Source organism: Cryptotermes secundus, unplaced genomic scaffold (genome assembly GCF_002891405.2).
Source record: "Cryptotermes secundus unplaced genomic scaffold, Csec_1.0 scaffold518, whole genome shotgun sequence".
NCBI lineage: Eukaryota > Metazoa > Arthropoda > Insecta > Blattodea > Kalotermitidae > Cryptotermes > Cryptotermes secundus.
Window position 1 is genome coordinate 249,700 of NW_019731580.1, and position 13,702 is coordinate 263,401.

Here is a 13,702-nt window from a genome sequence, read left to right on the forward strand (position 1 = left end):
TTAACTGTCACGGGTGTGACATCTATATAATAGGCACATAGAAACACGCGCGTGTTCGAATGCAACGTTGTGTCAAAATTTCGAAGCGATCGGTGAAGAAGTTTCGGAGATCTTAGGTAAGACTCAAACGAATATTTACATTTTTATTTATATATATATATATAATCAATCTATATATATATACTTAATTGAAATGTTTCTTGATATGCAGACGTTTAACGAAACACCGGGAGAAACAGGCATAACGTTCGACTCTACGCTAAGTGATACATAGAGGTTTCTATCGCAAGATCTGTGAGATTTACATTTCTCTATTCATTCTCCTTACTTATATTAGTTCGCTCAAAACTCTGGCCTTGCCTCTAAGAAAGGTACTTTTCCCACGCTCGGCTTATCCTTTTACCATGAAGATGGAAACAGCGCGCTCCTCCGAAATGTCGGTGAACATATACCAGACTACGCAACGTCACAGCCCAGAAGATAGCATCTTCAAATGATATGCATCTATAAACCCATAATAAATGAACATTCAAGGTGAACGAGGTATTTCAAATTGCAAAGCGTGCGTTTGGAAATCATACGTAAACCTCTGAACCGGAGGACATCTTTCCGCTTTGTGTTTAAGTGTATCTTACTTAATCTTAACCTTAGTGGACACAGTGGTCTACAGGTAACGTTCTAGGGCCGCTCCATAGCTCAAGCGGTTAGTCGCTGGCTTCCCACAGCGGCGGCCCGGGTTCGATCCCGGGTCTTGTCAAGTGGGATTTGTGGTGGACAAAGTGGCGCTGGGGAAGGTTTTCTCCCAGTACTTCGGTTTCCACTGCCAATCTTCATTCCACCAGTTGTTCCACAATCACCCTCCCCTATCATCTGGGGCTGGTACAATAGGCCAGAAGTGGCCGCAGTGTAAGGGACTTAGTCCCACCCCACTAGCAATAAAAAAATAATAATCTTAACCTTCAAGATCTCCCCGAAGGATCATTACTCCTAACCCCGAGTAAGGACAGCTCGGTCGGTATAATGACTGGTAGGCCGAGGAGTCAGAGTTCAATCCCTGGTTGGGGCACTAGATTTTCTCTTCTTCATAATATCGAGATCGTCTTTGTGGCCCACCCAGCCTCCTATACAATTGGTACATGGGTTAAAGCGGCAGGGGCGTCAATCTGACCACTCACTGCCATCTACTGCCAAGGTTCAGAATGGCTCAGCTATACCTCCACTCCCCTATGCGTCTTCATGTTGTGTGCTTAATTAATTATGCACAGGGACAAGTTTACCTCTTTTTTACCTTAACCCCAAATTTCCAGTAGGCCCTGGCGCTCGCTAATTGCAGGTTAAGAAAGACACTCCTGTGGACGGATATATGATACAATGTACAGTACACAAATGCAGCAAGAATTGCGTCAAGGCTAACAGTTGGTCATGGCATGCTTTCTGACCTGACCACTGGACCGAGGGCTTGCGATGGTTCTTGCCCGTAGATCACGTGATCACATCTCACAGTGCAACCGGTCAGAATCAGTCATATTTCTGCTCCAAAGTAATCAAGTTGAACGTAGCAGACACTATTTTAACTGAAGAAAGCAGTCTTCTGGGATTTGGCACCGTGTATATGTGGTGTTAACCGACGTTTCGGAGGAACGAATCGCCTCCATCTTCAGGTCTTCGGTCTTCAGCAGACTGCTTTTACCGGTTCTCACGGTCTCTTCGCTTGCAGAGTTCTTATATTTTTTCTTCTACCCTGAAGATGGAGGCGATACGTTCTTCCGAAACGTCCCTCAGATCTTACTATTTTAATTCTTTAACAACGACAGAATTTCAAAATATTTCCTGTTTTTTATTTTTTTTTCAGGAAATGAACACGGGCGATGAGGTGTACTGTAGCTTGGACAACCTCCATTTTTCACGTGAGTTGTTCCTGTCATTTTTCATCCTTCACTGGCCTAGATGATCCACTGCTGCTCTTCATATGTTGTGTGAGGGCAGCACCGTTGCCATGCTCGGGATTCCCATTCTGAGAGCCCTACCTCCTGTCCGCATCTGCTAAGGCTCGAATTGGCCTGAAGTAACGAGAAGAAACAGAAGAAGAAAGTGGAAGAGGAGAAGAATATGGAGGAAGAGCATTTTGACACTAACGGACAAGATGTCGCGTTCAGTACGGGCATATGGCCTCCGAAACTCCACTGACTGACGGATGAGTGGGTCCCCAAAACCAGCATGTGTTAAGGTAAAGTTATCCTTGTGCTTAAATAAGCATTATGCAATGAAGATGAATGGAGAAGTGGAGGTATAGCTCCACCGTTCTTATCCTAGGCACTGGATGGAGGCGAGTGGTAAAATTCACGACCCGCCCATTTAGCCCCAAGGGACAGAGTCCTGGAATCCATTGATAGGAGGCTGGGTAGACCCCAGAGCCGGACAGGACGATGGAATAGATGAAAATCTCTTCCCCCCGACGGGAATCGAACCCCGGCCGTCCAGCCCACAATACGTCGCTATACTGGGGGTAGCAAACAGAAACAATCTTGTCCCTTCTTGTAGTCGGAAACGAGTCATCCAATATTCGTAAGTAACCTTACTGAGCTATCCTGGCTCATGGTGAATCTGTAAAACTAATTTGTGATTCTCTGGGGACGGTGGGATGGGAAAGCGAGTGAATTAAATTTCGTACACAGTTCGAAATTTTCCCCCGGACCATTCGCGCGTGACCGAAGTGTTTAAGCTTTGCCTTTCATGACTTCGCCCCAGTCAGCCATGCAACCTGCTCATCACACCATTCTGCTCTGCATGCCACCCACTGCTAACAGTTAAATGACCTTCAAACGATTTAAACTCCGTGGCCTGTAGTCCGCAAGCGAACTATGCCGACCGAGCGACCGCCGCTTGTCGGCGAAGTTAATGCCAACTTTACCGGATAGAGGGTGTCGCGTGGTCAGCGAAACGAATCCTCATGACCGTTAATTTCGGTTTTCTAGACCGGAGCAGCTGTTTCCTTGAAATAACTCCTCAATTATCCTCATGAGGCTGAGTAGACACGATCCAGACCCACTACTTCTCAGAAAATCTGGTAGCTCCGGGAATCGAACCCGGGACCTCTGGATATGTAGCCAGGAACTCTGAGCACTAGACCACAGAGTTTAACCACTGTAAATGCCGAGCTCCTGTGAATATAAATTTACTTCTCCGATCCGTGTACAAGCACATTCAGTCTGTATAGGTCAATGAGGACAATTTAACGATTTGTTAGCTGCAGATTTTTTCAAAAGGTTCTCCTATCTGAAATATGGCAACTGCGGGGGGAGGCATTCCAATGTGTGACACAGCTGTCCCCCCCCCCAACTACTCAGTACAAAAGAATGCAACATGCATAGTCAGGGGAAGAGCCCTTCCTTCCTTTTCCAAGTTTTGTATTCTGGGATTTCCCCGGATATCAGCGCACGGAAAATCTTCCAACGTTCCTCTTTAAACTTTACCATTCATAAAGGCCTCGCCAAAATATTCCGGAACTCATAATTCGTTAAATATTATTTTCTTTATTGCTAGTGGGGTGGGACTAAGTCCCTTGTACTGCAGCCACTTCTGGCCTATTGTACCAGCCCCAGATGATAGGTGAGGGTGATTGTGGAGCAGTTGGTGGAATGAAGATTGCCAGGGGAAACCGAAGTACTCGGAGAAAACCTGCCCCAGCGCCACTTTGTCCACCACAAATTCCACTTGACCAGACCCGGGATCTCACCCGGGCCGTCGCGGTGGGTAATCTTACATAACCTTACTAGTAAGAGTAGTAGGGTGGAGGTATACAGTTACTGCTAAAATGTAAAACACAGAAATCGAAACAAACAATAAACATTTAAGATTCACTAATTTAATTTAACATAGTGCCTTTTTCTAACCATAATGGACTAGGGCATGAACCGTCTTCGGCCACTCGAACACTGGGTTCGAATCCAATTCGAGGCATGGATATCTGTGTGCGTTTATTCTGTGTTTGTGCTGCTCTATGTCTAGGTAGCGGCCTTGCGACGGGATGATCCCCGTCCGAGAGTCCTACCGACCGTGTAAAAGATGAAGACACTGAAAAGCGGCCAAGGTCCAAATGGCTGTACAGCCACAGAGAGAGAGAGAAAAGCTGCTACAGCGCACATGACAAGTGGAATATTGATTGGACATGCGCAGGGTCACGAATGGTGCACGTGTGGAAACTTATCGTCATCCACACTATTTGTGGTGCACCTTAAACTTAAAACATACTTTCTTTATTGCTAGTGGGGTGGGACTAAGTACCTTGTACTGCGGCCACTTCTGGCCTATTGTACCAGCCCCAGATGATAGGTGAGGGTGATTGTGGAGCAATTGGTGGTATGAAGATTGGCAGGGGAAACCGAAGTACTCGGAGAAAACCTGCCCCAGCGCCACTTTGTCCACCGCAAATCCCACTTGATCAGACGCGGGATCGAACCCGGGCCGCCGCGGAGGGAAGCCAGCGACTAACCGCTTGAGCTATGGCGCGGCCGGAATAAAATATGAATTCATTGAATAAATTTCTCATTATTCTAAATTGTGGTTCTTGAAACCCCAAAACTATTTTTGTACAATTGTATATAAGTACACTCTAATTTCGTTTTTTCCTCTCCTCTCTCGCTATGGCTGTAGAAACCTTTCGACATCGGCCGCTTTTTCAGTTTCTTAATCCTATACACAGTCGGTAGGTCTCCTTGGATGTGGGATCAGCCCGTTTGCAAGGCCGCTACCTGCCCAGAAGACAACACAAACACAGAATAAACGCTAAGAGACATCGAAGACTTTAGTGGGATTTGAACCCACGACTCCAGTGTTCCAGCGGGTGAAGACGGTTCATGCCTTAGACCGCGCGGCCAATGTGATCGGCGGCCCTCATTTCATTGGACGCTGTATACCCTTGTAACTGACGGAACGCAAAGATAACAAGAAATATGTATAAGCTGATAGCTTTTGAAACAAGAAATACATTTGCATCTGCTATAAATGAACATCAAAGCCAAAGAATTATGCCAGATAGCACGTAAAACTGTTTAAGCTTGAAACATATTGAAAGAGTCACCTTTTCCTCCGGTGCGGCTGAGGACAATCATACGACTATGTCGCAATGAATTCCGGGTGGGTGTGTGCCTGCCGGCGATGTTGGTGGCCGCTATGTTCTGTGGAACTGTGGTACTCAGGCAGTTGGCTTGGGACGGGCTTCTGTCCATTGCCGATGGGGTTGCGGTCTCCGTGAGGTTTCCCACCGACACTGCCGCACTTGCTATGCTCCCGCTACCTCCACGCTGCTGCAAGTTGTCGTATAGACTCAGGGGTCGGCGTTGTGGCGGATTTTCCACGATCCTCACCGTTGGCTTACTGGCTGGATCCCGTCTCATGCGCGGCAGTGTGTAGCTATTGTTGCCCGCCATCATAGGAACTTGTTCGCAATTGTTTACACTATGCGCCATGTCTGTTAGCGTTTCGTCAGTATTTCTCATTTAGACAGACAGACAGGGTGGTTTTAAATACTATGGACCACAGTGGATCACATAGATACATCTACCTTCATTAATTTCGCTTAAGATATTCCAATTAAAACGATACTGTAATGATATTCCTGTCAGAAAACTTTCATTGCGCTTGCGCCAGATGCGTCAACACAGTTTTACTAGAAAATCCTTTATACACTCGTTCATATGCTCACCTATTATATTTCAAGTATAAACTGTGACATTTACGTGCATCTTGGCCACGTAAGACGTTAATTGCCTGATTTTCAGTGAAATGCCATAATATCAATACACTTAACAAAATCGATTAATATCGATTCACTTTTAAATTATACGATATTTTATTCTTCCAAGATCTCTGTGTACGTTCGGAGGCATGACACAATTTCAGTCACACGACTTATAAAACCGATTAATACTTCACTTCCCTATATATTGGTAAATGTGTTTTCTTTTATTCTCAGCGAAACTCCATAACATAGACCATGACAAAATCGGTTAGTACTGACCAATATTTGAAGTGCAAGCGAATTATTTTCTTGCAGTTTCACTACTGTCACATATAGGTTATAACACTTTTAATCTGATACTGTAATATCAAACACGCAACTGATTATAATTTGGTAATCATGCGAACAACTTCACTGCACTGTCCAATTCGTACTACATACTCACAAATGCAATGTCATTTGACGAAATCTATAAAAATTTAATGCGCAAATGTGATTAGTTATCGACTAATGGGCGAAGAAGCATGGAAACGGAATGTACCTCAATGACATTTTAAAAAAACAACAACACTTTATTACAAACATGTCTAGTTCCAAATATATGACAAGGAAAATACACTTATTAAACAAACATATGCTGTGAATTCGTCAGATATAAATTCACTTCCTGTTTGAGCCTCACCTTTGCTCCGGTCACGTGATTTTTGTGGATGCCTACTGTAATTGTTTACCTGTTGCCAGTATGACGTCACAAAGTTGTATGTGGGTGAGGCAGGACAAAAAAAAACAACAGTGTACACAGTTGAGATGGCAGCAATATACTTAATTTACCTGTTTTCATTAGCATGCATCAAATATGTTTCTGACTCACAAAAGACCGAAACATCTGCACAACCAAATGAGGATTATTACTGTATTGTGACAGCCACAATTCGTACCGCCTCGCACACAGCGCTGAGCTGTACTGGCCGACTCCAGCTGCCTGTGACAGCTGTGTAGAGGCGGAGTGGAGGGGGGCGAACCCACCTTTTGGCAGTGGAAACACAGGGATTTCTAAAGCAGCTGGTGGGGGGCGCATAATGCAAGTTTCGGTAACTGCAATCCTATGGTATTCCGATAAGGGTGCTCTCACCTGGATACACCAACCAGCAAAGCGCATCTGTGACAAGCCAACGAGGGTGGAAAATCTGCTTTTCATGTTCTATTGATCAAAAACCGTTCTTGGAGAGTTCACGGCTCATAGGTAAGAGGTTAAATTGTCCATGTGCTTAACTAATCAAGCACTACGCCATGAAGACATATGGGGGAGTGATGTATAGAGCCATATTTTGTGACCTCGGCACTAGATGGAGGTGAGTGGTTACTTTCACGCCTTGGGTGCTTAAACCCCGGGGGAAAGGGGCCGCGGTACCCAGTATATAGGAGGCTGGATGGGCCCCAGAGCCGGTCTGGACCGTCTGGACGACGTGGAGAAGAGAAAATTATTGACCCTACGACGACTTTCGGTCGACCAGCCCGTAGCCAGTCGCTACACCGACTGAGCTATCCCGGCTCATAGGTCATGATGTTATTGACTAGGGATATTAGTCTAGTGCTGCATAAACAATTCTATTGTTACAAGGATACTAACGGGTACCGAGAAAGGGGGGGGGGCTCTTTCTTAGGAGATCAAACTGCCGGAGTGTGGAACCCCATTCATTCACCAAGCTGGATCAAGCGGTAACGCGTCCACTTTTATTTGGATAGGGGGGGGGGTGACCACTACTTCGAATATTGGCAGCGACATCGACAACCCTGACTGAAGTTTCCCGTAGTTTTACTCAGTCGCTCCAAGCATTTTAACTTAGGCCACGACCTCTTCTTTTCATAGTTCAATATTCACTGTCATCCTGTCGTTACAGTGTATGCAGTTTGAGAGCGTTCTCACATAAACTCCATATACAAAAACAAAACAAACTCCGTGGCCTGTAGTCCGCGAGCGACTGCCGCTTGTCGGCGAAGTTAGTGCATCGCGTTAGGTTGTCGCGTGGTCAGCGCAATGGATCCCCACGGCCGTTCTCGCATAAACTATAAATACACAAAATAAGGGGGGAGACTGAGCCCGCTTGGTACGTCGGCCACTAACTGACCTATTGTACCGGGTGGTAGATGATGAGTGTGGAGCAATCGGTGGAATGAGAATTAGCAGGGGAAACCGAAGTACTCGGAGAAAACCTATCCCAGTGCCACTTTGTCTACCACAAATTTCCACATGATCTGATCGGGGCTCGAACCCAGGGCACCGTGGTGAGAAGCCCGTGACTTACCGCCTGAGCTGTGTCACATGAGGAAAGTCTTGAGCCCGACCTACATTACGAGAAGACACCTCTCTAACAGAAGATAGAAGTGTTACCGCTTTAGAGAGAAATATAACAGTGTTAATAGTTCGTTAAGGACATGGTGGCCTCTGGTCACCATCCGAATAATTTACACGTTCAAGTCTCACAGCGCAGCTAAACGGTTCCGCTCGACTCACTTGTGGTATCTAATCTTTGAAACAAACATCAACACGTGCATAAACTTATCCCTGATTTCCTTTTCTTGCATGGCACTTGGAACCGATTATAGCCATGCACTTCCTCTCATAACTTGCTGGTGCCCTCACACTCACTCGCTCACGGAGCTGAGCCCTTCTTGAGAAGTCGTCAATTGTGCAGCTACTGAAGAACTTCGCAGCATTTTATGGAACCCGAAGGTTCATCACCGTGTTCATAAGAGCCCTCCACTTGTCCATATCCTGAGCCAGTTCAATCAAATCCATACCATCCCATTCTATCTCTCTAAGATCCATTTTAATATTGTCGCCTTGGTCTTCTCAGTGGTCTCTTTCCTTGTGGCTTTCCCATCAATATCCTATATGCATTCCTCCTCTCCCCCATTCGTGCTACATGCCCTGCTCACCTCATCCTCATAACGTGTCATCTTCACAGATTAAAATGAAGTTATCCCTCTCCGACCGCAAGGCACTTACTCTTCCGAAAAATACCGCCGTTGGATATACCGCGTTTGACGAGACCTACATCTGGGGAAAATATGGTGTTAGGGGAACCGAGCCCGCCAATAACATTCAACAGAGCCTCATGTTTATAAATTTTGGATTTCTGACGGCGATGATTGCTAACATTGTTGCCTTCTAGGTTGTGACACCGTGTAATCTTGTAGGTCAGTGCCGACGTTTCGAGGAATGTCTCGTTGTCACGCTTCAACCCCGAAGCTGGAGGAGGCACGTTCCTATAACTACAGCCCTGGGTGAGCCTTGGCCTCCACACCCAATGCGTGCTGCCATAGGAATGGACCCACGCATGATGACCCGAGGCTGGTTGTTACTTATTTACTTACTTACTTACTTACTTGTGGAGATGGTCGCACCATAGCTCAAGCAGTTAGTCGCTGGCTTCCCACTGCGGCGGCCCGGGTTCGATTCCGGGTCTGGTCAAGTGGGATTTGTGGTGGACGAAGTGGCGCTGGGGCAGGTTTTCTCCGAGTACTTCGGTTTCCCCTGCCAATCTTCATTCCACCAATTGCTCCACAATCACCCTCACCTATCATCTGAGGCTGGTACAATAGGCCAGAAGTGGCCGCAGTACAAGGGACTTAGTCCCACCCCACTAGCATTAAAAAAATATTTATGGGGATGAGCCCTTCTTGAGGAACAGCTAGATCTGCAGCTACTCAAGAATTTCCCAGCATTTTATAGAACCCGAAGGTTCATTACCGTGTACACAAGAGCCCTACACTGGTCTTTATCTTGAGCCAGTCCAATCCAATCCATACCATCCCATTCTATCTCTCTAAGCGGTTGTTAGATTTCTGAACAAAATTCTTTTTACAGGATGAGGTTGTTAGCCTCATGCCCAACCCACAACCTGGAGGACCAGGGTATCTCTCTTAGCCTGGACTCTACCCTTTGAACTTTCCGGCATGGGTGACCCTACCGGTAGTTAAACTACCGCCGGCATAGCTCTCCAGGTCACAGAGTCACTCAAGCTCCACCACCACGACAAGGGTGGAGATACCTTTGGGGGGAAAGTAAATTACACAAAACGTAAAAGTAAAGATGTCCCTGTGCCCAGTTAAGCACCACCACTCCATGAAGTCATATGAGGAAGTGGAGGTATAGTTCCATGCATTCCTAACCTCTGCGCTACTGCTTGTCTACCATTTGGCGTGTTCAGATACACTCTTTCCGCCACAGGAGCGGGCTACATGTGGGTGGACACAAATAGATCGTCTGTTCACGAAGAGAAGCGAGCCGCTTGTAGAAGCTTGGCTGCCACGACCGAGATCGGAGCCTCATATGCATACACCCTACGAAAGCACGCTTCTCTGTTAGGACACGCGCTATCTGGCTGAAGTTTTTCATGATTTTCTCCAGTACTTCCAGACGAATGGCGGGATGACAAGTTAAAACAGCGATGAACGTTTCCTTCCTCATCCTTCCCAGTTCAAAAGCACACACGTCCTTTATCTGATTGAACTGTAACTACTAACATTATTAGGCTTAAACCTGAAGCGTTCTGCCCAGGATGTACAAACCATGGTCAGCGAAAAGGAGATTAATCTGGACCACGATTATAAGTAATTACTATTAACCCTTGCCGGTCACGGTAGCGTAGCGGTCTAAGGCATGTACTGTCTTCTCTCGCTCGGAAGCCGGGATCGTGGGTTCGAATCCCAGACAAGGCATGGATGTTTGGTGCGTGTATGCGTTTATTCTATGTTTGTGTTGTTCTGTGTTTAGGTAGAGGCCTTACGACGAGCTGATCACCCGTTCAAGGTGACCTATCATCTGTAAAAATGACCAATGGAACTGAAAGGTCAGCCCTATGCTTCAAAGTGAGAGCGAAGAGGAAGATAAAAATTAACTCTCAAGGTAAAGTCATCCCGTGGCTTTAATTAGTTACGCGCCATGCTATCAAGACACGGCGAGTGGAGGTATGGTTCCACCATTCTTCACCTTCAGGGGTCAGTTTCACGCCCTTGTCGCTTTACCCACCGTGAGAAACAGCCTCCGGTTTCCATTGTACAGGAGTCTGGGTGGGCCCCAGGGTCGGTCCGGACTTCCTGATGGACAGAGAAACCTCTTGCACCTACCGGGAATCAAACGCCAACTACTCGGTCGTCAGGCCCGTAGCCTAGTCTGCGTCTCCATTACAGAGATCGTCAAGGAAATGCGGATAAATGTTCACAAGAACATTATGTGGGCAATATGCTAAGCATCTGGCGTGTCTTATATGATTAACACGCCTTTCACAAACTTTTAATTTCTGAAGCATAGTAGGTCTAATTGCTCAAGTACTGTAAAAAAGTAAAGCTATCTCTGTAACAAGCCGTGGAGGCCCATAGGGTTGTGAGACGTAGAGGCTCCCACATTTTTTAGACAATCGGCTCACAGATGGCTGTAAAGTTGTCAGCTTTACGCACCGGCCGCCCTTTACCCTGCAGTAAGATTTCTGGTACTCATTTCTGTTAGATGCTGAGTCGACCCTAGGGCCATAGTGCGGCTGGAAGAATTAGGTCAATTGAAAAGATCCACCTCATCGGGACTCGAAACCGCGAACTTCTCGCTTGCAGCATAGTGCCTCAACAAAATACGCTAAATAAAGTAAATAATAAAATAACTTTTACACTAAAGATGGAAGCAGTAAGTTCCTCCGAAACGTTGCTTATCACCCACCTGGCTACATAATGTCATAACCCATTTGACTACAGACTGAATCTTCACGGGAGGGCACGTCTTGTGCTCCCTATATATGCATTTATTATTTTCATTTAGTTTAAATATCGTTGGTAGCCTCCAGCGGGAAAGGGACGCAGCCCCCTCCACAGTGAGAATACCAATGCGAGTTCGGTTATTGCGTCTATTTTTCGTGGGCTATTTCACGACGCTGGTGGCGGCGTCGAGCAGCGTCGATTGGTAGGATGATAGATGAATTAGAAAGTTTTTGAGCGGAGGCCGTCGAAGCCTACCCGATTTATTATCCCGGCATTTGTCTCGAGTGATTGAGGAAAACCAAGAGAGCCTCAATCAGGATGCCTGCAGTTATATCCCCATTGAGATTCGAACCGAAAGACAGTCACATAATTTAGATGGTTAGTTGTCTGCTTCCCACAGTGGAGGTCCCGGTCCGATACTAGATTAGATCGCATGGGATTTGTGGTGAACAAAGTGGTATTGAGGCAGGTATTCTCCGAGTACGTCGGTTTGCCAATTCTCATTCCACCAACTGCTTCACGCTCTTTAATGATCATACCATACGCACTGCATGCGCTGGACGTTGAAAGTATCGTTAAATAACCAACTTAAAAATACTTCGATCCCAGCACTTCCGGAATACTAGTCTACAGCGTTAGTGCTACACCAGTGCTCTCTGTGCTATCATGTCAGATTAATATTTTAATTATGTTATTCCTATTAATTTGAGCCGGGATAGCGTAGTCGGTTTAGCGACTGACTACGGGCTGGACGACCAAGGGATCGGAGTTCGAGTTCCGGAACGGTTAAGAATATTCTCTTCTCCACGTCGTCCAGACCGGCTGTGGGACTCACTCAGCCTCCTATGCAATGGGTACCGGGGGCTCTTTCCCCGGGGGTCAACGTGGTAGGGGCGTGAAGCAGACCACTCACCTCCAACTAGTGCCGAGGTCAAGAAAATGTGGATCTCTATATCCACTCCCCCATACACCTTCATGGCGTAGCGCTTAATTAGTTAAGCGCAGGGACAAACAAAACAAACTCCGTAGTTTTAGTCCGCAAGCGAACTATACCGATAAAGCGATCGTCGCTGACGGCGAAGTTAGTGCCAGCTTTAGCGGATAGATGGTGTCGCGTGGTCAGCGCAAGGGATCCCCACGGCCGTTAATTTCGGTTTTCTAGACCGGAGCCGCTATATTCTTGAAATAGCTCCTCAATTATCCTCACGAGGCTGAGTGGACCCTGTTCCATACCCACTACAAGCACAGGGACAACTTTACCTGTATGTTCAGTTTACGGTCGCTATAAGATTTGTTGTTGCAGCAGGCCTCACCCATTTGCCTCCATTACGTGGAAACATTTCCAATTACCTTATAAAAGCAACAATAAAGCCACTGGAACCAGCCCTAAAGAAACATGTTCGATGTCTCGATTATGTGAGTAGCAAAAGCAGTCACAGAATTACGAGCGTCTTGAGTCGCTGTATTGTTGAATCATCTGTGATCGAAATGAAGACTTCCTCTATCTGCACGCCAGATGTTCTTCATAAGAACTAAATATATAATTCTTTTGAACGTTTTGGAACTGAGAAAGAACATTTCCAGATATTTACGATAGACAAAAAGAACAATAAATATTTTTAACGAGAGATCAATGTAATTTTCACGAGGATATGCTTTGCCAGATGAAAATAGCAGAGTGGAAAGCTAAAAGTGAACATAAATAAATAAACCCCAGGGAATTCAGTCATTTTCAGGGATTAATAAGAAGACAAGCTTACCACCGACACATAACAAAGGTTCAGAACCGGCTTTCCTGATACACACATACACGTATTGTAGTGGTTTTCTAGGACATGACACCATGTTGAAGTCTGATTAGTGCGTACCAAAGTCTGAAGATGGGCACAGAATGTTCTTTCGAAACGTTGGCACCAACCTACCAGTCAATATGTTATTATAACCCCTCCCCCCAAAGAAAGAAACACAATATGTATCTTCACCACAGTGAAATAAGAAAAACGTGTAAATTTTTCTAAATTGTCCTTATAGTTCTGTGGCAGAGCTCCACGGAGTACCATTCTCGGTAATAGACGAAAGCTAATGGTTAGCTATAAGTTCACCAAGCTGTATCTCCGGTAGTCGTTGTGTTGGAAACTAAGTGGGTCCTAGGTTCGGCTCTGAATATTGTGTCGTACATAAAAATCCTAGTTTCGCTGACAATTTAAG

At 45.9% G+C, this 13,702-nt stretch overlaps 1 protein-coding gene across 4 annotated transcripts in view; it reads right to left on the reverse strand.

Moving 5' to 3' along the window:
• The window catches only part of LOC111867192 (sarcospan), a 37,724-nt gene that overhangs the window by 22,064 nt on the left and 1,958 nt on the right, over positions 1-13,702 (reverse strand). Inside the window, exons 1-2 of one of the 4 annotated variants that reach the window (XM_033752588.1) lie at positions 6,572-6,713; positions 5,081-6,209 (exon numbers count right to left, since the gene is read on the reverse strand). The exons of 1 other annotated variant lie outside the window; for it this stretch is intronic. In XM_033752588.1, coding sequence (XP_033608479.1) covers positions 5,081-5,498 — 418 coding nt within the window. In that variant the 5' untranslated portion in view covers positions 5,499-6,209; positions 6,572-6,713. Of the gene's footprint in view, positions 1-5,080; positions 6,714-13,702 lie in introns of those variants that run through there. 2 more of the 4 variants (XM_023856802.2, XM_023856801.2) reach the window with 2 other exon arrangements.